At 49.5% G+C, this 22,318-nt stretch overlaps 5 protein-coding genes across 7 annotated transcripts; 3 read left to right on the top strand and 2 right to left on the bottom strand.

The window, feature by feature from the left end:
- The first annotated feature begins 5,808 nt into the window (after positions 1-5,808).
- On the top strand, positions 5,809-8,098 carry LOC133920835 (homoserine kinase-like). The gene is made up of 2 exons (XM_062365400.1): positions 5,809-7,007; positions 7,769-8,098. The coding sequence occupies exon 1, from the start codon at positions 5,879-5,881 to the stop codon at positions 7,001-7,003; it is 1,125 nt and encodes a 374-aa protein (XP_062221384.1). The 5' UTR covers positions 5,809-5,878; the 3' UTR covers positions 7,004-7,007; positions 7,769-8,098.
- A 1,083-nt stretch (positions 8,099-9,181) lies between these two features.
- LOC133920753 (calcium-dependent protein kinase 6-like) lies at positions 9,182-11,222 on the top strand. The gene is made up of 2 exons (XM_062365347.1): positions 9,182-10,904; positions 11,094-11,222. The coding sequence occupies exons 1-2, from the start codon at positions 9,369-9,371 to the stop codon at positions 11,220-11,222; spliced, it is 1,665 nt and encodes a 554-aa protein (XP_062221331.1). The 5' UTR covers positions 9,182-9,368.
- Positions 11,223-15,695: 4,473 nt separating this feature from the next.
- On the top strand, positions 15,696-18,317 carry LOC133920831 (monosaccharide-sensing protein 2-like). 2 transcript variants are annotated; one of them, XM_062365395.1, is made up of 3 exons: positions 15,696-15,778; positions 15,870-15,963; positions 16,060-18,317. In XM_062365395.1, the coding sequence occupies exons 2-3, from the start codon at positions 15,885-15,887 to the stop codon at positions 18,114-18,116; spliced, it is 2,136 nt and encodes a 711-aa protein (XP_062221379.1). In that variant the 5' UTR covers positions 15,696-15,778; positions 15,870-15,884; the 3' UTR covers positions 18,117-18,317. The 2 variants fall into 2 exon arrangements, with proteins under 2 accessions (XP_062221379.1, XP_062221378.1); XM_062365394.1 differs by lacking the exon at positions 15,696-15,778 and having other exon boundaries at positions 15,798-15,963.
- A 270-nt stretch (positions 18,318-18,587) lies between these two features.
- LOC133920833 (probable E3 ubiquitin-protein ligase ATL44) lies at positions 18,588-20,151 on the bottom strand. The gene has a single exon (XM_062365396.1). It carries the CDS (start codon positions 19,596-19,598, stop codon positions 18,918-18,920), a length of 681 nt encoding a protein of 226 aa, XP_062221380.1. The 5' UTR covers positions 19,599-20,151; the 3' UTR covers positions 18,588-18,917.
- Positions 20,152-20,302: 151 nt separating this feature from the next.
- Positions 20,303-22,053, bottom strand: LOC133920834 (outer envelope pore protein 21, chloroplastic-like). 2 transcript variants are annotated; one of them, XM_062365397.1, is made up of 5 exons: positions 21,862-22,052; positions 21,663-21,749; positions 21,414-21,566; positions 21,113-21,211; positions 20,303-20,520 (listed from the first exon to the last, which is right to left on the bottom strand). In XM_062365397.1, exons 1-5 carry the CDS (start codon positions 21,949-21,951, stop codon positions 20,437-20,439), a joined length of 513 nt encoding a protein of 170 aa, XP_062221381.1. In that variant the 5' UTR covers positions 21,952-22,052; the 3' UTR covers positions 20,303-20,436. The 2 variants fall into 2 exon arrangements, with proteins under 2 accessions (XP_062221381.1, XP_062221383.1); XM_062365399.1 differs by lacking the exon at positions 21,414-21,566 and having other exon boundaries at positions 21,862-22,053.
- Positions 22,054-22,318: the final 265 nt, after the last annotated feature.

The following is a 22,318-nucleotide window of genomic DNA, read 5'->3' as shown; positions in this document are numbered from 1 at the left end:
CGCCAGGCCCGCCAAGCCGCGAGCTCCATATCCATATGACAACTAGTTTAGAGTAGGCTAGTAACGGGTCGGGTCGGGTCGGGAGCAAGATGTAACGAGAGCATATCTGATCTGGAAAAAAAACTGACACGTCTCTGAAATTCTTAACAGGTGAAAACCCATCCTTGGTCCCGAACTCAGTGAGGACCTGAAACCCGACAGGCACCCTGTGAATCGAAGCGAAGGCCTTGGGCTCAGGTGACGACAGGAGCAACACGGGTGACAGCATGGACAGCGGTGCGGGCGGCAGCGTGCTAGCGCGGGCGGCAACATGAGCGTCAAAGTGGGCGGCAACGGGAGCAACATGGGCGACGGTGCGGACGACAAGCACCGCGAGTGATAGCGGGAGCGGTGGGAGGCGGCACGAATGGAGGGTGCGGTGGGCGACGGCAAGACTGAACGTGAGATTGGGCCACGACCCGCTAGGGATTTTATGGGCACCCGCAGGTGAATTTTTGCACTAACTCCAACCCAAACTCATTTTGGATCGCTGACTGTGAATCCTACGAGGCAAAAGTTTTCTCCGCCCTCACCCTACCCCCGTCAAATCTAAAATGTGTGAGAACCCAACCCAGCATGCCCCCATTGTCGGCCTTAGTTTAGAGACAACTAATTGAGTTAAGTATATCAATACTAGTGTGTATCAAATAAGTATATGAAAAAAAAAGTTTCTTTAGGGTCCTTGTTAGTTTGTAACTTATCCATTCAAGTTGAAATCATAGAATTTTTTAAGATTAAATTCCAAAAAAAATAGTATATATGAATGTGTTTAATGGTCAAAACATGAGGCCGCACTATATGAGATTATGTCTCTAATATTATTTATATGGGTGCTAAGATACACCTGCATGGGTATATGCGGGCATGAGTGTCATTTGCATGTATAGATGTGTCCAACTTGTACTCTCAAATAATATTTAAAAAATGGGCCAATATTTGCCACCGGTGGCATCTCCAACTGCAAATTTGCCATTACAAGGTCATCTCCAACAGAAACTCTAAAAATTCATCCCCTATAATACTATTACAGCATCCCCTAATACTATTACAGCATTCTCTATTTTTTTCATCTTCAACAGCTACTCTATTTCCTACCTTACATTACTCTCCTCCTCCCCTTGGACCCACGTTCATACGCTATGAACAGTAATATAGTCTCTCGTATCCATCGGCAAATTTGCAGCCGGCTACTGCCTCCCGCATTATTGTGCTAATGGACATCTCATCTGTTGGAGCCAGATATGATGTGGATTGGATCGGTATTTTACTGTGCCGCTTGAAAAAAAGTACAGAAACCGTTTCTGTTGGAGCCAGCCTAAGAGGCCTAACTGCAAATTTACCCCTGAAATCCACACTCTTGGGTTCCGTTTTGCCACTGCTCTAAGTTCCGAGTGCTTCCGTCATCTTTTCGCACGAAAAAATAAAAGAAAATAAAAAATGAATCAGGCCAAATGACTAAACTACCCTTATTTTCTTTTCCTTGTTGCATTGTTCTCTCTCCCTACTGACAAAACAAAGGCACAAGTCATAAATGTATATTATGAATTCCAAAACAAGAAAAAAATAATGAAGAATGAAAGTGTTTTTGGGTCTCTCTACCGAAAACAAATCATGGCATGGTAGTTGCTTGCTGAATCAAACATAGCGTTGTCATGGCTCGTGTTGCAGGTGCACCACCTCCGCGAGCTGCTACTGCACGCATCATCTCCACAAGCAGCACTAGTCTATGTCCTGCTCGTCTACCCTCTTCTCACCCTCCTGCTCCTACTCATTGCACCGCTTTGCGATGCCATCAACAACCACAAGAGCCAGAGGAGCAACATAACTGTTCATGGAACCAATAATGGTAGGCGGCGGCGCAAGGAGCGCAAATAGCGTGAGGCCGATAATGAGGGGCAACGACGAAGGGTGCACTAATGAGGAGGGTAACAGCAAAGGGCATGGGGACGAGGAGGTAGCGATGGAGAGTGCATGAATGAGTTGAAAATGTGGCCGATGCAATGGCAACAGGAGCGAAGGAGGAGGCAACATGCGCCGTAGGTGCTACAGCGCCGCTAGGACCCATGGCCTGCCCACAAAGAGCCGATCGAGCAACGCATGTTGACTGGTGGCATTTTGTGGGCTTGTAGCACGGGTCGACCTAGAGGGTTAGCGGCACAGCCCACCCCACTTGCACTCTTATCCTCATCCCCTATCATCTGATTTTTTTATTTTTTAAATAAAAAAATTACAAAAAAATGAGTTCATTTTAAAAGTTTGCAAAATATACTCATGTCGCCCGTTAGAAGCCTAATAGGTTTATGTGTCCAACCATAGGAATAGGCCTCAGAACCTATCATTCGTTGGAAGGATGATATGTAGTTGAATTTATTTAATTTTTAAATAAAATTATAAATAACTATGAAATAGAAATTTATGAATGTTGTGAAGGTGGCAATTGAATTTGCAAATGTAAACAATTGCTTGGAATCCTGTGTCATGATGTTGACGGAGGACGGAAGCTAGAAAAATGAACCGAGTATAGGATACTAACATAGTAAAATAAATTATATACAATATCTGATAGAAGCAACATAGTTACTAAAATACCCCTAAGCCCTAAATATGTCCTCGCTTTGGGACGATCCCTATGTGCTCATACGGTCTCGATGCCCTGCAGCCCCATGCTCTCATGTGGTTCGCTGAGTGCATAAGCGGGTCTAGTGGGACCACTGTTTGTGAAGGCCGATTGCTAGAAGCTAGTGTCGTGTACTCCTAATGGATCTGTTGTGTGCCTACGGGAGGTGCGTTGCCTAACTGAAAGGTCCTAATCTCGTCCTATGTATGACTCAGGGTGATGAAGGTGTCATAGTCAGTCATGTATTACATGGTACCCTCCCTAATAACCTGCTCCATGTACTCTATCATCGCTCGCATGTCATCAAAATCATCTAGCTCTGCATGTGGTTATAGAGGAAAACATGTTAGCACCAATTATGAATGTGAAATTTATGAAGTACTTAATGTATTCTTGATGGAGGTACTGGGATGGGCACAAGATAAGGACGCACCGACATATATGTAAAATGGTCTAGAGGAGCTATCGTCACAGTGCGTACCGACAATAGTGTAAGAATGCATGGGGGAGATGTTGCCGTAGTACTCAGCGTACTTGGCGAGTGAGGGCAAGTCGTGAACGTTGCTGAGGTGTGAGGACTTAGAGTATCAGGAGCTCAACCACCTTAACAATGGTCAGGTAGGAGAGGTGCCTGTCATCCATGCGTGGGTCAAGTAGCTTCGGATGGTCGACAGCCATACCTGCTCATGATCGATAAAAACTATACTATTATTTTGATTTACAATAACATAATAAAATATACAACTAATATTACTCTAAAAGACATAGATCTAACAGTTACTCTACGTTACTCTAATAACCTAGATCTAATAACAATATAACTATCTTAAAAAATATAAATCTAACAGTTACTCTATGTTGCTCTAAAAGCATATATCTAATAAAAGTACAACTTCCCTTAAAACATAGGTCTAACAATTACTATATGTGGCTTTAATAGTCTATATCTAACAATAGTACAATTATCCTAAACAACCTAGGTCTAATAATTACTATGTATTACTTAAAAACCTATATCTAATAACAGTGCAACAATCTAAAAATATTATGTCTAACAATTACAACTATCTCTAAAAATCTAGAACTAATAGTTGATCAGCATTGCTTTAAAAACCTATATCTAATTACATTACAACTATTCGTAAAAACCCTATATCTAATAATTACTCTACTCTCACTCCCCTCTTTCCTCCTCTCCTCTCTCTCCCTCTCTTTGCGCTTATTGGTGGGAAAGAAACAAATGAGCATAGTGGCATGTAGAGCCTGGGTGCAACCTTTCATAGGCAAACCTGTTGCACGTATCGTCATATTTTTAACGGGCGACAGGTGAGTGGCATTCGACATGGATGCTATCATGGTCTCTTTAACAATTGGAAGGCCGCTAACATCATTTGTTGCTCGTTAGAAGAGTGACATATGGCGGCAACAAAAGTATATTTAAAAAAAAATCAAATAGAAGCATATATTTGTATTTTTTATATAAATGTATTTATATAAGGGAATGTCTAGTTATCTGATGACAAATTTAGACGCTCTATATCTGTCAAATTTTAGACCCTTTGATCTAGATCAGACGATCCAGATTCGTCTCAGTTTCATGTGTGTGTGTGTATATATATATATATAGTCTATCCTAATCCCCACCCCACCCATCTTTCCCAGTCCAACTCCTGCCGCCACTCCTGACTCGGCCCCACGTGTCGCCTTGTTGGCGCCGTCCCCGACGCTGACGCGACTCGCTCGCCTATGCCGCCCTCCCTCCACCTCCATCGCCCCTCTTCCGGCGCCCTCCGCTGCTCCTTCGCCGGATCCGAGCTCTTTTTCTTGGGCTCCCCCGCCTCTGTCACCACCCTGCACAGCTCCGACGACGCTACCGCCACCAGAGCCACTGCTCACCACTGCCTCTGATGCTAACCACTCCAATCTCCACACCTCTGCCACCATCGCCAACCCAACCACCACCCACCACCACCATGGTGGGTGACGCCCCGCCGCCTCGCCGTCCCGCCACCACCGTTGGGCCGCCAATCTCCCCGTCCATCTTCTAGAGTCGGAGGCCAATAAGTCCCCCCACCCACCACATCAAACTCTGAACCCTAACCCTAATCCAAAACCCTAACTTCACTGGAGTTCATGGAGCTCATCAGAGTTCGTTGGAGGTGAAAGAGGAGGAGTCAAGGACGAATCTTGACACTGACTGAAAGGTTAGAAATTTAACAAATTATCTCCTAAAATCTAACATCAAATATTTAGCATTTATCTTTATATAATTCCATCATTGGTGGTGCGATTCCACTTGGATCCAACCCAAGCGAAGCCTCCTTCCCGACATGTGGGCCACACCTGTCAATGTTAGTACCTAACCCCACTAAACCCAAAAGCAAAAAAAGAGAGAGAGAAAACCCAACCATCCTCATCCGGCAAAGACCCAAATGACGGCGGTGATCTCCCTGGCCATCTTCTAGAGTCGGAGGCCCATAAATCCCCCCCCCCCCACATACACCAAACTCTGAATCCTAACCCTAACTTTACCGGAGTTCATGGAGCTCGTCGGAGTTCGTTGGAGGTGAAAGAGGAGGAGTCCAGTACGAATCTCAACACAGATAGAAAGGTTAGAAAATTAACAGATTATCCCTAAAATCTGTCATCAGATATTTAACATTTCTCTTTATATAATTCCATCATCAGTAGTGCAATTCTACTGAATCCAACCCAAGCAAAGCATGCTTCCCGACATGCAGGCCACACATGTCAATGTCAATACCTAACTCCACTAAACCCAAAAGCAAAAAAAGAGAGAAAAAGGCAACCATCCTCATCCCGCAAAGACCCAAATGGCGGCGACAACCTCCTCGACCATTTCTAGAGCCAGAGGCTCATAAGTCCCCCCCCCCCCCCGCCGCCCACCAAACCTTAAACCCTAACCCTAACATTACCAGAGTTCATGGAGCTCGTCGCAATTCATTGGAGATGAAAGAGGAGTGCAGCACGAATCTCAACACCAATTAAAAGGTTAAAAATTTAACGAAATATCACTAAAATCTGTCATCAGATATTTATATAATTCCATTATGGGTGGTGCGATTCCACTTGGATCCAACTCAAGCGAAGTCTCCTTCCCGACATGCGGGCCACACCTGTCAATGTCACTACCCAACCCCACTAAACCCAAAAGCAAAAAAGAGAGAAAAACCCAACCATCCTCATCCCGCAAACACCCAAATGGCGGCGGCGGCCCCCCCGGCCACCGCGCCATCCTTCCCCTCCGCCCGCAGGGCCCGCCCTTTGCTTCTCTCTCTCCGCGTCAGAGCTACCAATCCCACCAAGGTCACCTCCGCCGACCCCGCCCCGGCCTTCAAGTCCGTCACGGCCTTCGCGCCCGCCACCGTGGCCAACCTCGGCCCGGGCTTCGATTTCCTCGGCTGCGCCGTCGCTGACGCATCCCTCTCCCTCGGTGACACCGTCACCGCCATTATCGATCCCTCCCTTCCCCCGGCCACCGTCTCCATCGCCTCCGTCACCTCCCCCTCCCGCCCCCACCTAGCCGACCGCCTCTCCAAGGACCCGCTCCGCAACTGCGCCGGCGTAGCCGCCATCGCCGCCCTCGGTGCACTCGGCGTCCGCTCCCACGCCGTCTCCATCCACCTCACCAAGGGCCTGCCACTCGGCTCCGGCCTCGGCTCCTCCGCGGCCTCCGCCGCTGCCGCCGCCAAGGCCGTGGACGCCCTCTTCGGCTCCCGCCTCCATCGCGACGACCTCGTCCTCGCGGGCCTCGAGTCCGAGAAAGCCGTCAGCGGCTTCCACGCCGACAACATCGCGCCCGCCATCCTCGGCGGTTTCGTCCTCATCCGCAGCTACGACCCCTTCCACCTCATCCCGCTCTCCCCCCCGCCTGGCCTCCGCCTCCACTTCGTCCTCGTCACGCCCGACTTCGAGGCGCCCACCAGCAAGATGCGCGCCGCGCTGCCTAAACATGTCGCCGTCCAGCAGCACGTGCGCAACTCCAGCCAGGCAGCGGCGCTTGTGGCTGCCGTGCTGCAAGGGGCCGCCGGGGTCATTGGCTCCGCAATGTCGTCTGACAGCATCGTCGAGCCGACCAGGGCACCCCTCATACCTGGCATGGAGGCCGTGAAGGCGGCAGCTCTGGAGGCCGGAGCACTGGGCTGCACCATCAGTGGCGCAGGGCCAACAGCTGTGGCTGTCATTGAGGGGGAGGACAAGGGGGAGGAGGTTGGCCGGAAGATGGTGGGGGCATTCTGGAGCGTAGGCAAATTGAAGGCAACATTCACCGTCGCTCAGCTTGATAGGCTTGGTGCCAGAGTTATCTCCACCTCTAGTTTGGAGTAGCGAGGTATCTGTTATTACTATGAGGATTATGTTCATATGGATTTTCAATGCAGTAGATGTTTGCTAATTAGAACATGGACAGTAAACGCAACTGTTTCCTTAAATCACATTTTATGCAATATAAGCTCACTAGATTCTCTACTGGTTTGTTTCAATTATGAAAAAAGAAAATGGAACCTTTGGGCGTTATCAACATGTTCTGTTTCATGTTAAGTGTCAAATCAAATTTTCCGGAAACTGGATTGCTGGCATAAGTTCTTGGACAGCAGCCTCACACTAGCATGGATTGGATGCAAGTTATCTTGATGTGCAATATGTATAATTCATTCCCTGTGATTGAAAGGTTGTGTTTTCTTTTTTTTTCTTCTTTTTAATCTGTTGTTCCGTTGATAGCTCCTAGTTTATAAATCTAAAATGTGTGAAACTTTTATCTTGATGACATTAGGATCACTCTAGTGATTAGCTGCACCATTTGGCAGTTATTAGCCGTTGTCCTCACAAATTGACTTTTGGTAATACCTGTTGTGGAACTTTCTCCTAGTTGCGAATTTCTTTGCTTCTGGTGAAATCAAAACAGTTAGCAAGATATGAAAAGGTGTGTTGTCTGTTTTGTTCTATATTTGCATTTATATTATCGTGCATGTGATTGTCTACCTTGTCTGGTCACCGTTACATGATTATGCTAGATAACGAAAGCATGTTGAGTCTATGAATGGCTTCAGTGAGTTTCAAACTCAGTCATGTTTGCACCTTTTCTGTCTGCAGATTTGGGAGGCCTCCACCAGCTCCTGTAATTCTATTTGGGAATGCTTGGTGGCCCAAGAACACTACTGATATCCCAGGGTGTGCTTCTTTTGTATCTTTTATTTCCCTTTTTGTATTTTCTGGCCTCTCTAAGTACTTTAGTTGGCCGGTTGTGGGTTCCGAGGTAGCAAACTGCTGGGCATGTGCACCCTGGCCTTGTTTGCAATATGCGAGTGATTGTGACATCGCCTTGTTAATGTGGAGGTGTGGAAATAATCTGTATCAACCTTGTTGTAATCTGGGTTGATTTCTTCATCATGCGATGCAATGAATAAAAAGCAGTTGATTTGAGTCCTGACTCATGACCAGTATTTGTTTGTTTTGCGATGTTTACAAAACTATTGGAATATGAGGTGAGTGGTTCTCATTGCCCTATTCAGTCATTTATTTATAGGATTTTCATCCTAATGTTGTGGGTTTTAGTGTTCAATTATGACAATGTGCATGTTTAGCCACTGCACCTAGCTTCTTTTCAGTTTTCAGAGAGATTTGAAGAAGCTTGAGCTCTGGCAAACACAGCTCGCCTCGCTCATATAACAAGTGAATGTTCACTTAACCATGAATGATTATTGAGACTCCAAAGCCAACCAATCAGTCAATCTGCTGCCTGCACTGCAGTTGGAGATCCCCGTCGATCGACCTGGATGGCTGGATGGAAGGCCGGCCGCTGGAGACTGTGATACGATACAGCTTTGGTCTGCTGCTGCTGCTGCTGCTTCTAGCTGAGGAGGCTGGAGATGAAGACTGTGGGCGGCGACGAGGGTACGTCCACAGGAAGATGGAGCACTCCTCTTGCCCAACATCATGCAGCCCAGCCATGGTGCCTGCGACATGAATATGTAGCTGAGGCACAGAGCAGAGCGAGATGAGATGTATGCAGGCAGCCAGGCATGATGTTTTTCTTTGTCCTGGTCGCATTGGTACGGTGTGGCATCGCTAGGACAGGGCATCTGCATGCATTTGTGTGTTGGAGTATGACGATGACGACCTGGTGATGGGGTGAGGGAGGCCTATCATCTCGTGGGAGTTCATCCCGATCCCGATCCCGATCGAGGCTTCATTTCAAGTATTTCATGGACCAGATCATCAGATCATGGTGCATGCGCACACACCACCACCAAATACACTAGCGAATATATAGTTGGAACATGACACGCACGAATTTCAGTTGCAATCTTTTTACAGACATGACGTGCATGTCATTCATCAATTCATACCAGTTCATGCATACCACTCTCCTCAATTCATCGTCCGCCGGCAACAGACAAGAGATGGTGATGATTGACGAGCCTGCCCTGCCCTGAAATGAATATATAAGGCAGGCATGCACCTGTAGTCGTCGTCCTCCTCCTCCTCCATCCTCGCTCCAACTGCTCCTCCCGAGGATTTCTCCCCACCGCGCAACACAGATTAATGGGCTAGCGTTTGAATTAATTAAGCAGGGAGCTGTCCGTCCGTCCGTCCGTCCGTCAACGCATCCATTGATCCAGATATCGGAGCAGGCGCGCGGTGCCAATGACGATGCTGAGGACGACGCCGGCGGCTGGGGTTTGATCGATGCATGGGCAACTCCTGCCGAGGCTCCTCCACGCCCACCTACGCCGCTACCGCCTCCGACTACTGCTACCGCTACCACGGCCAAGGCTCCTTCTCCGCCTCAGCCGGCCGAAACTGCTGTAACTCCTCCTTCTCCTCTGCTTCCACCTTGTCCAGCTGCTGCAGCGTCGATCATCACCCGCAGCGCTGCACCATGCGCGGCCACCAGCAGCACCTGTCCTCCCCTACCGCCGTCCTGGGCCACGTCACCCCGCCGCTGCGCGACCTCTACGCGCTCGGCCGCAAGCTCGGCCAGGGCCAGTTCGGCACCACCTACCTGTGCACCGACCTCGCCACGGGGGCCGCCCTCGCCTGCAAGTCCATCGCCAAGCGCAAGCTCCTCACCCCCGAGGACGTGGACGACGTTCGCCGCGAGATCCAGATCATGCACCACCTCGCCGGCCACGCCAGCGTCGTCACCATCAAGGGCGCCTACGAGGACCCGCTCTACGTGCACATCGTCATGGAGCTCTGCGAGGGCGGCGAGCTCTTCGACCGCATCGTCGACCGCGGATACTTCTCCGAGCGCAAGGCCGCCGAGATCGCGCGCGTCATCGTCGGCGTCGTCGAGGCGTGCCACTCGCTGGGCGTGATGCACCGGGACCTCAAGCCCGAGAACTTCTTGCTCAAGGACAGGGGCCACGACGCGTCGCTCAAGGCCATCGACTTTGGGCTCTCCGTCTTCTTCAAGCCGGGGCAGGTCTTCTCCGACGTCGTGGGCTCGCCATACTACGTGGCGCCCGAGGTGCTGTGCAAGCACTACGGGCCCGAGGCCGACGTGTGGACCGCCGGCGTCATCATCTACATCCTCCTCAGCGGGGTGCCGCCCTTCTGGGCGGAGACGCAGCAGGGCATCTTCGACGCGGTACTCAAGGGCGCCATCGACTTCGAGTCGGAGCCGTGGCCCAGCATCTCGGACAGCGCCAAGGACCTCATCCGCCGGATGCTGCGGTCGCCGCCGGCGGAGCGCCTCACCGCACACCAGGTGCTGTGCCACCCGTGGATATGCGAGAACGGCGTGGCCCCCGACCGGGCGCTGGACCCGGCGGTGCTGTCGAGGCTAAAGCAGTTCTCGGCGATGAACAAGCTCAAGAAGATGGCGCTGCGGGTGATCGCGCAGAACCTGTCGGAGGAGGAGCTGGCGGGGCTGAAGGAGATGTTCAAGGCCATGGACACCGACGGCAGCGGCGCAATCACCTTCGAGGAGCTCAAGGAGGGGCTCCGGAAATACGGGTCCAACCTGAACGAGGCCGAGATACGGCACCTCATGGACGCGGCGGACGTGGACAAGAGCGGCACCATCGACTACGACGAGTTCATCGCGGCCACGGTGCACATGAGCAAGCTGGAGCGCGAGGAGCACCTGCTGGCGGCCTTCGCCTACTTCGACAAGGACGGCAGCGGCTACATCACCGTGGACGAGCTGGAGCAGGCGTGCAGGGAGCACAACATGGCGGACGTCGGCATCGACGACATCATCAGGGAGGTGGACCAGGACAACGTACGTACTATACGTCGTGAGTTGTTTGTTAGCTACTCCAGTTTAATTATATTGGACGTCCGTACGTCTTTACTTAGCTAGCTAGGTCGCATTACTTATTGCATGCAACGTTTTTATTAGGTCGATCGCATGCATCGTGATTGATATAATTAACGACTCACACACTCCATCCATCCATCCATCCATCAGGATGGTCGCATCGACTACGGCGAGTTCGTCGCCATGATGAAGAAGGGCATCCTAGGGAACGGAAGGCTCACCATGAGGCACACCTCCGACGGCAGCGTTCTCCATGGCGCCGGCGACCTCTGCACCTAGCTAGCTTCTTCACCTTCAGACTCCAGATCGCGCGACATGGATCATATATCTATCTATCTATCTATCTATCACTATGATCGATCGGCACGCGCGCGTGTGTTGTGTAAAGGACGAGCGATCGATGGTGCTAGCTAGCTTATAACCATTCCTTCATTAATTCCTATATATGTTAATTCTACTACTGGACGAATTAATTACCTTGTAATCTCATTCATTATAGATGGCAAATTAGTTGGATTGTACCTGATATAAACTTTTTTTTTGGCGGTAAGTTATTTTTTTTCTCCTTCTCAAGGTGTATATATATATATATATATGCAATAAGAAATAATACTACTAGTAATATATATACATACATACATATATATATATATACATATTTATACATACACACATATATATATATATACACACACACGGCTAGGCTATTTTGCGCCTATGCGCAGTTGCTATTCGCACTGCGCATATTCCCCAGTTACAACCTGAAATAATGTGAGTTACAACTTGTTAGGTAGATCAGTTATAACTTCACGTCCAGAAATGCATAATTGCAACACGAGTAGCTAACACTATGAGTTACAACTTTTTATTCGCACTGCGCACGTCCTCCAGTTATAACCCGAAACATCATGAGTTACAACTTATTAGGTAGACCAGTTACAACTTCACTTCCAGAAATACATAATTACAACACAAGAAGCTAACACTGTGAGTTACAACTTGTTATTCATATTGCGCATATCCTCCGGTTACAACTCGAAAATATTGTGAGTTACAACTTGTTAGGTAAACCAGTTACAACTTCACATCCATAAATACATAATTGCAACACGAGAAACTAACACTGTGAGTTACAACCCAAAACACTGTGAGTTATAACTTGTGGAGTGTGCAAAGATATAAACTACAATGAGCATATTTACAGAATATATATATATATATATATATATAGGAAAACTAGTATGTACTCCTGGGTGTATGTACTCCCATCTCTTATATACCACTTTTACACATGAGTTATACTTCTTTATCACTTTAAATATACTTCATTAGTAATTATAAGATATATATATATATATATATATATATATATATATATATATATATATGAATGTACTCTACTCGGGTAAATCTGAAAAAGAGAACCCCAGGAAGCTTCTACTCAAGCTGGTCTGCCCTTTGCATTCCCGTCTTTAGTAAAGGTACGGTTGATGAGGATCTGTGGACCATGCATTAGTGCATTAGTTTTTTTTTTTTTTTAAAAATGCTTCCAGAGGTACTTCCCGATCGATGGAGCAGATCTGAACTTGAGTACAAACAAGATCTGTCGTGCATGCGAGCTCCCAACATGCATGCATGTTAATTCCTCTTAATTTGCAGGAACAAAAAAGATTTCAGATAGCCAGTTTGAATTTATTGTTTGAAGAGCATCGTAGGTATCAACTGGTGTAACATGTATATATTAATATATAGGAGTATATGATATCATCTACCTACCATTAGTCCAGCACCACTACGTTATTCGTATTAGCTAGCAATTCTGTAGGGTATTATTTGGAGCCCGACCTCGTAGATTCTGAATGTCCCCTGATACACATGAGGCCAACCTTGGAGTCAAAGATCGATCAGACATTTGGCAATGCTTGATTGCTTCCACGCGACAAGCATTGCAGGATCCAAGAACAACAATGCATGTGAAATTGCAGCAATAATATTGCTTTCCCCACAATGTACATATTAGTGCGATTCCGATCGATTCTGTAGCCTGTGTGTATCAAGTTCTATTAGTAAGTTCATGTTTCACGAGATCTCGAGTGATACTGATTGTACCGATGCTATGAGAGGAGAGAGGAGTCGGTGTAGTATTTGTCACACCGAAATCCTTAATGAGCCATCGTAGCCAGGTGACCCCAGCTGTCAGCGCCGCCATAGCCTGCAACTGAACCTCAGCACTCGAACGGGAAACGACTATCTGCTTCGTGGTTTTCCAGGCAACCAAAGAGGATCCAAGAAAATACATAGTAGGCAGAGAGCAAAAAACGATCTGAGTAATTACTAGCCCAAGTCGCATCAGATTACGCTTGAAGCTGAAGTGAGCTGGAGCGAGGAAAGAAAAGATGACGAGAAGCGGTGCTACGAAGGTAGCGCAGAACACGGAGAAAGTGGGTGTAGAGTAGCTGAGTGGGAGCAGAAACAAACTGACTGAAGATACAGATAGAGTGAGAAATGTTAGGACGAGTGATCCTAAGATAGATAAGACTCAACTAGGTGGCAATAGCGAGTGGGCTCTACAAGAGCTGCAAGTGAGGTCAACCTCACTACTCGCAATCAAGATAGTTTTGGCACAAGCATCCTCACGCAACCAAGTCTCGTACACGACGAGATCAGACTAGCAAGTCACTATCTCAGCTTTAAACGCCTCGAGAAGAGCAGTCTTGGCATCGTCATCAGCATTCGGTGGGTAACTAGGTGGAGTCAAAAGAACGGGACAAGAAGAACGTGCCCGCTCGCTGGTGAGGTAGCCCCACAGCTGCCGACCACTCATGTGGATCTCCATGTGAAACGTGAACTCCCCCCAATTGGTGCCATTGAAGATGATCGGGCACCGAGGAACCAAGACTACACCCAGTTTCGCCAAAGATGTCATGAATACAACTGAGGTGACGGCATCAGCAACAACACACTCTCTCAATTTTTTTTACACAATGCACTCACACACTTACTCATAGCCCCCCCCCCCACAGCGGTAGGCAGACGACATCTCAGAGGAAACACGGGCTGGCGCTCCGGCGGCTCGCACACGTGGGCCCACGTATGGGCAGCAACCTGCAGATCGGTGCTCCGGTGGCTCGCATGCTCAGTCTTGCGCCTGGGTGGCGAATGGAGGCATGTGGCGGGAATGTCACTCGGTTGGATCATGAGCGGAGGCAGGGGTCAACGACAACCAAAGAGAGCGGCAGCGAGGTGTGGATCATGAGCAAAGGCAAGGGTCGATGGGTCACCATGTTGCTGCAGGTGTCACGCATGATGGAGCATCACAGGGAGGAAGAAGAGGGGAAGATGGAGTTGCTAGCCGTTGGCCGGTGAAGGTGCATCAGCGGGTCACCGGCGGCGGACAACGAGGGGTATGAATATGGACTGGGAACCCTAGTTGTGAAATTATGTTGAAATTATGCAACTCAACTCTATTCCATCCCAAAAGGGTTAGATATATAAGGTACATATGCAGAAAACCTCTCCAACTAGAGGGAAAATACAAGCTACATATACATATATCTAACAAATAAATCAATAGAAGAATACGTAGGCATAAAATTAATGCAAAAATTGTTTAAAAAATTTGACATGTGGCTGTTGTCTTGTTCCTTTAATTTGGAAGAACAAACAATATAATATAATCCGACTTGGCTCCACGTGGAACCAATAAAATGTCCCTTGGAATTAATTGAGTTTGTAAAACTAGCTTGTCCTTTGGTGTTTCATACGCACGATTAACAAGGGATGATTTTATATCTTGGAAAGAAGAGTATGGGGGCATAATATCTTATCTCAGTCATGAACAAACAAAAGACTCAACACAGTGCCCAAGGGCCAAGATATTATTTCGAATGCTTTGAATTTGTAAGTAAGACCTACCTAATCGGTTACGTTGAAACCTCCCCTCCTTTCAGAAAACAAATGCGTGTTACTACTCCAGTAAGCCAGTTCAAAGCTTTGGTGAATTTTGAATTATATAATGCTATGATTTTGTACCAGCAGCACGGGTTTTAATTCATGGAAAAGGAAAAGGAAAAGGTGGTACACTGCACAGATTTCAATTAAGCTGTTGAAATTTTTAGGGGTGATTGGGGACAGGTGCGTCCAGACTCCAGAGGGTAGTAGTGGGTAACCACGTTGGTGCGAGTTTTCAACAAGAATGGCAATGGCAAGACAGCAAATCTGCAGAGATGGAGGACATGGGAACGACTCTTCCTCGTCATAACCATGTGGCAGCAGCACTGCCTCGCACCCCTACTGTCCATCTCTCTCTCTCTCTCTCTTCCCAACCAGAACATTTTCATTTTTTCTTTAGGTTCTAACATTGTCCAAAATTATACTGCTAATCACTGCATGAATATATGATACAAGCAAGGTTAGTTGCGACCTCGATGCAAATTTAATCTGAACAACAACGCAGCGGTGGAACTGGAACATATATATGTTGAGATGAAAAATCGGGCCATGCGCGCTGGCAATTTGATATGAAAATATGGTACAGCCTAATAATATAATGCCCTTTTTTCAAAAAGAGAGAGAAAAAATGTTTGGAGGAAGGAATGAGCTTCTCTTATTTAAATGAGAAGAAAGAAAAGCTCCTGGGCGATCGGGATCTCACCACGAAAGGTTTGTCTCCTTCTCGATCCGCTTCTTCTCTTCCACCTCCTGACCTCCGATCCTCTTGGTTTCGCTACATGCACCTCCTCTCTGGGGGTGTCAATTTGATTGATTGATACACTCAAGGGTTTCTCTTGGATTGGAGCTTTCAGGCATATAGAATCGTCGATTGCCTTGCACATGTAGGCTCGCATCAATGCAAGTATATATATGCATTCCTGCTTTACGTTCTGCAATACATTTGGTTTGAGAGAAAAAGTTGTCATCTTGCAGCAGAGGCAATTCAAGATGAGGGGGGCGGTGCTTGTGGCCATCGCGGCGGCGATCGGCAACATGTTGCAGGGATGGGACAATGCCACCATTGCAGGTAGCAACCCACATCTCAAAGGCAAATAAGCATTCTTAATTTGCTCATGCCACCATTGCTTGTCGTTGCTGCTCAAATGATTGGGTGCTGCTGCAGGCGCCGTATTGTACATCAAGCGGGAGTTCCATCTGGAAAGCCAGCCCGCCATCGAGGGCCTCGTCATCGCCACCTCCCTCATCGGCGCCACCGTCATCACCACCTTCTCCGGCCCCGTCTCCGACTCCGTGGGCCGCCGCCCCATGCTCATCGCTTCGTCGCTGCTCTACTTTTTCAGTGGCCTCATGATGCTCTGGTCCCCCAACGTGTACGTGCTCCTGCTCTCCCGCCTCGTCGACGGCTTCGGTGTCGGCCTCGCCGTCACGCTCGTCCCTGTCTACATCTCCGAGACGGCGCCGCCCGAGATCCGCGGCCTCCTCAACACGCTCCCGCAGTTCACCGGCTCCGGTGGCATGTTCCTCTCCTACTGCATGATATTCGCCATGACGCTGGCGCCGCAACCCAACTGGCGCCTCATGCTCGGCGTCCTCTTCCTGCCCTCCCTGCTCTACCTGCTCGTCACCGTCTGCTACCTGCCGGAGTCGCCGCGCTGGCTCGTCAGCAAGGGCAGGATGAAGGAGGCCAGGGCCGTGCTCCAGATGCTCAGGGGCCGCGAGGACGTTGAGGGGGAGATGGCGCTCCTCGTCGAGGGCCTCGGCACCGGCGGTGACACGGCCATCGAGGAGTACATCGTCGGCCCTCCTCCAGATGCTCAGGGGCTGGAGTACAACGAGGCCAATGTGACGCTGTACGGGCCGGAGCGCGGCATGTCGTGGGTGGCGCAGCCGGTGCCGCTGGGCTCGCAGGGCAGCATGCTGGGCAGCGCCATCGGGCTGGCGTCGCGTCAGGGCAGCATGCTCGACCACCTCAAAGACCCGGTCGTCGCGCTCCTCGACAGCGTCCACGACCTGAAGCCCCCCGGTGCTGACGCCATGAGCATGCGCGGCGGCGGCAGCATGCTCTTCTCCAACCTCGGCAGCATGCTCAGCTTCCACGACAAAGCGCCCGTCGACTGGGACGAGGAGAACGTCCGGTCGGACGATGACAAGGACGGGTGGCGCTCGGACGACGACAGCAACCTCCGCACGCCGCTGCTGGACGCCCGAGGCCACAGCAGCCTGCTAGGCGAGGCCGCGGCGACCACGATGGGCATCGGCGGCGGGTGGCAGCTGGCGTGGAAGTACACGGACGGGCCGGAGAGCGGCGTAAAGAGGATGTACCTGCACGAGGAGGGCAGTGGCGAGCCGGGGGCGGGCGGCGTGCACGCGGCGGCGCTGGTGAGCCAGTCGGCGCTCTATAGCAAGACCAAGCAGGGGGGCATGGAGATGGAGGGGCCGGCGTTCGTGCACCCTGCGGTGGTGTCGGAGGAGGATAAGAAGGTCGGCGGGGCGAGGTGGCGCGAGCTCCTGGAGCCTGGCGTGCGACACGCGCTGGTGTGCGGCGTGACGATGCAAATCCTGCAGCAGTTCTCGGGCATCAACGGCGTGCTGTACTACACGCCGCAGATCCTGAACCAGGCCGGGGTGAGCGTGCTGCTGTCGAGCTTGGGGCTGAGCGCCGAGTCGACGTCCATCCTCATCAGCGGGCTGACCACGCTGCTGATGCTGCCGACCATTGGCGTGGCGATGCGGCTGATGGACGTGTCCGGGCGGCGGAGCCTGCTGCTGTGGACGATCCCGGTGCTGATCGCGTCGCTGGCGGTGCTGGTGGCGGCGAGCGTGGTGCCGATGGCGGCGACGGCGCACGCGGCGTTGGCGACGGGGAGCGTGATCGTGTACCTGTGCTGCTTCGTGATGGGGTTCGGGCCGATCCCCAACATCCTGTGCGCGGAGATCTTCCCGACGCGGGTGCGCGGGATGTGCATCGCCATATGCTCGCTGGCGTTCTGGCTCGGGGACATCGCCGTCGCGTACAGCCTGCCGGTGATGCTCAACGCCGTGGGGCTGGCGGGGGTGTTCGGCATCTACGCGGTGGTGTGCTGCGTGGCGCTAGGCTTCGTGGCGCTGCGGGTGCCGGAGACCAAGGGGCTGCCACTGGAGGTCATCATCGAGTTCTTCAACGTGGGGGCGAAGGGGCTGCCCAACAACAGCCCAGCTGCAGACGAGCAGTGCCACTGAGAGTGATCCATCCACCTATCCATCTGCAACTTCCTCCTACCAGTATTTCTTTATTTCTTTGGTACAGTATGTATGTTTTGTTGGGAAAGCCATATATACTACTATTTATTTATTATTACTCGATGTAAGAGAGAGAAAGAGAAATAAGCAGAGCTGAGGTGACATGCATACAGTACCCAACACACATGATTCTCAGAGATTCTGCTGCATGCATGATGGAGTATATTTTGCTTTGCATCATTGCATTTGTATGCATGATGGAGTATATATTTAGTGGAGGTGGCACTTGCAACGGCTGAAACTACACTGCTTGAAATGCATGCTTTGCGAGGTCAGTCAAACCCAGCATCATCATCATACACGCATATGATTCTCAGATGAAGGCAACCGTACGTTAGCTAAAGGAAAGCATCGCTCGCATCGGCAAGGAGCTAAAGAGAATTAGGTAGTACTATTTGGTTTCGTGTACAGGATGATACATGTACTATGTAGTCGTGGTAACATACAAGCATATATACAACTCACGGGTGTGAAGAAGCTACTCCTAAGTAACATGTATACATGCATGGGCAAAGCAAACCAAAGCAAAAGCAAAGCAAAGAAGCGAGAGTTGGACATGTATATACATATCAGTAGTCCTTTTTCAATTTGCGCAGCGATCACAACTCCATCATCTGTCTGTCAATCGGAATGGAATTTTCATGTGCGTGCGTGGAAGACAATTTCCGACATAATAATTAAGCTACCTTGGATCCCCAGAATGAAACTGCAAATGAAAGGACGCTGCTAATTACTGGAAAGTCAGTCGTCCCCAGAAGCAGTAGTAGAAGAAGAAGCGGACGCAGCAGCAGGAGAAGCATGGTCGTCCACGTCCAGCTCGCAGCTCGCCCCGCACCTCCGGCACCGCCTCGTCGATGAGCAGGCGATGATGGTGGTGGCGCGGCAGGAGGGGCAGCTGGCGTGGGCGCCCAGCCAGGTGTCGATGCAGGCCACGTGGAAGCCGTGGGCGCAGTGCGGTAGCACCCGGAGCTGCTCCCCCTCCGCGAACTCGGCCAGGCATATGGCGCACTCACCGCCCAACCCTTCTTCATCTCTTCTTCCTTGCTCTTGAGGTTGCCTGCCGCCGAACCAGACGGTGGGGAGCGCCTCGATGGCCTTCTTGCTCAACCCTTTGGGCGCTGCCGTCGTCCATCGGGAGCTCCTCGAGTTACTGCTACCAGCGCTGCTGCGTGGGTGGCGGCGCCAGGCGCATCGCGCCACGAGGGCGAGGCCGGCCACACAGATGAGGGCGCAGAGAAGGGAGGCGAGGATGACCACCGTGTCGGAGTCCACGGAGACAGCCTCCTGCTGCTCCTGTGGTTGGCCTTGGGCCACCCCAACTGCAGCAGCTGATTGGGATTGGGATTGGCCATGAGGAGGCAAAGACCAAGGGGAGGGGGAGGCGAGGTTGCCGGAGGCGGTTGAGCTGAGGAGAGTCCGCATGGTCGGAGAGGGTGGAGAGCAGAGGAGAAGAGTCCCTATATATATATATATATATGAGCAAAGAAACCTCTACCTCTACCTAGTTTTCCTTAGTCCCTTACATCATCATTCAATTGAATGAATCGTCCTGTCACCAAGGAGCGAGCACATTTAGTCATTACTAGTACTTCCTATCGATTGATATTGGCAGCATAGGCCAATGCAAGTGCCACTGCAATAGCAGAACCAAATCCCACGGACACAGAACGGCGGCTTCTGCCCCATCTTATTCTCACTGCTCATCAAACCCAGTCGCCCCATCATAATAATAATCATCATATCAACCTTTCATACCAATCCCAGTAACACATCATTTTTTACCCTTATCCTCTTCACAACAAGACAAGATGTTTCGCTTCTTCAACTGGCTGGCAGTGGCTGCGACCTTCGAAACAGCAGACAGGCCATGTCGAGTAGAGCTACTCCCAACCCAAAACATGTAAATACCATCACTGATCAAGATAGATCGCTAACTCTTGTTCCTCAGGACATGGGCCAGACAATGTTGCTTACTGATTGTGTTCATGGTCTCTCTCATATGATCGTGGTATAGATGCACTACCATAAGTGAATCCTACCAATCCATATTCCACCCATCAATGACCAGGATTTAAATTATCCAGTTGCTAGTTCTATTTACGAAATCAACCGAATAGTCTCTGGTATGCATAAAACGCAGCTTCCTGATGAATAATATAAGCATTTCCCAGTGCAGTAGCAGTACACAGAAGCAGAATTGATGGCATAAGAAACAAGACAACCAAGGGCCTAAATAATCGCCAGACAAGTGGCTTTCTCATCACATGTCAAATCTAACATTCCAGTTTCCATCCATATAACCATTGAGAGTCCAATTGTTTTCTCTAAGCTGGAAATAAGGCACCTGCATTCAAATGTTTTAAAAAATCACAACAAGGTAGAAAATTCAAACCTTTTATTTTGCTTAACAGCGCATTGGAGGCTATTGGTTTGAACCAAATGTGACTAGATAAATTCTTTAATCAATCCATTTGTGAATGCTCGTGACTTCTGAACGCTTGAAAAAGTTCACAAATATATTTCGCTCTCTCATTCGCAATGTGTGCTTTCCAAGAATACAGTCGGTCGGTCACTAACTCTATCTACTACCATTCATTTTATTACCACATTTTTTGTGCTTGTGGTACTACTATTGGAGGGATAGTTTGGCCCGATTTTATGCAAATCATGATTTCCTTGGTTTGCACGCTTAGGTAAGGAAACAAAATGAATACTACTCACAAACGGAGGGGGTGGATAAGTACAGCGTGGAATTACTTTAGTGCACAAAAACTACTTGCATCAAACAAGCTGGGAGTGAAATGTGAGAGGCTGCAAAAGCAGATATCCATTGGGCATAAAAGATCATTGCTAAAGGCAACCAGCTATTTAGGTAGTTTGCATGCTGGTGGAACATCTCGTGCATAGATGGAGTAGCTGGTAATGCGAATGGTTACCTTGTGATACAATTCGTAGCCAAGTTTGAGCCTGACATCTTGACCTTTCCTAAAGTCAAGAATGGTCCAGGCCAATTCGATGGCTCCGGTTCTCTTCCTCTGCATGAAGCACAAGTTGTTAGTTAACTGTAGAAAATGTGGTTAATAAAAGCATAGTACAGATAGCACCCATAGTCTAGCTTTGCTATGAAAGTAGCACCATTGAATTCATGGCAAGGGCCCAAAGGTATCTCAGAAATTGGAGATGTAGCGGGAGAAAAGGGAGTGATAAAATTTGAGAAAGTGAGCAGAGCAGCTTTACTGGCTTGAATTCTTTGTCGGTAAGGAGGCGGCATTTGAGGTTTATTCCTAGCAAGCCATTTGATGTGAAGGGAATGGCCTTCTTCCCGCGAAGACTGTAGGTGAAATCATGGCCGTTGTGTATCTGGACGCCAACTCCTATGTTGGCAGATATCTAGTAGCACAGAGATGACATCCTTGCAATGTGAGCAGAAGGCACCCTGAGCTGTAAGGGTATGATTGGGTAAATGAAACGATGGAGGGAGCTGACCTGGGGGTAGAAGTGCCTGACAAAGAGAGCAAGGTAACTCGGGGCAGGTCCAGGTCCTCCTCCGGTGGTGTCCACCTCCCCATGAGCCTTGGTTGAGTTGAGTTGGCGTGCAATGGAATGGATCGAATGTTGATGATCGTTGGGGTTAAGGAAAGCATACGAAACGAATAGCTGCTTGGGGGGAGGGGGAGCGACCAACCTGGAGGAGCGAGTTGTAGCCCAGGGGGAGCTTCTCCTTGGCGTGGATGCGGAGGCCGCCGCCGCCGCGCAGGCGCAGAGAAGTCTCCATGGGATGGGGCTCTCGCTAGTTGGCCAGTGCGGCTGTACTGTACAGAGAGGGGAACCTAGGGTTTGAAAGGAAGAAGAAGAATTGGGGACGGAAGGAATGGAACAGGCCTGTACTCTCGAGGATAAGAAGATGGATGGGTCCGGCCCATCTAAATGTACTGTAAGATGGGCCCGGCCCATCCAAATGTACGGTGAGATGGGCCCGGCCCATTTGTAACAAGGCTAGGCACAACACACACGCCTCAAGTGTTCCGATACGGATACATGCTCTACTTGAGGGAGTTTTTTTTTTAATTTTTAAATAAAAAATTATAAATATACGTGTTTGTTTTGAAAAATTGTAAATCTATACTCTGCGATAGGTAGAT

The sequence above is a fragment of the Phragmites australis genome, chromosome 6 (assembly GCF_958298935.1).
Source record: "Phragmites australis chromosome 6, lpPhrAust1.1, whole genome shotgun sequence".
NCBI classification, from domain to species: domain Eukaryota; kingdom Viridiplantae; phylum Streptophyta; class Magnoliopsida; order Poales; family Poaceae; genus Phragmites; species Phragmites australis.
This window is presented reverse-complemented; position numbering and strand designations above follow the sequence as displayed.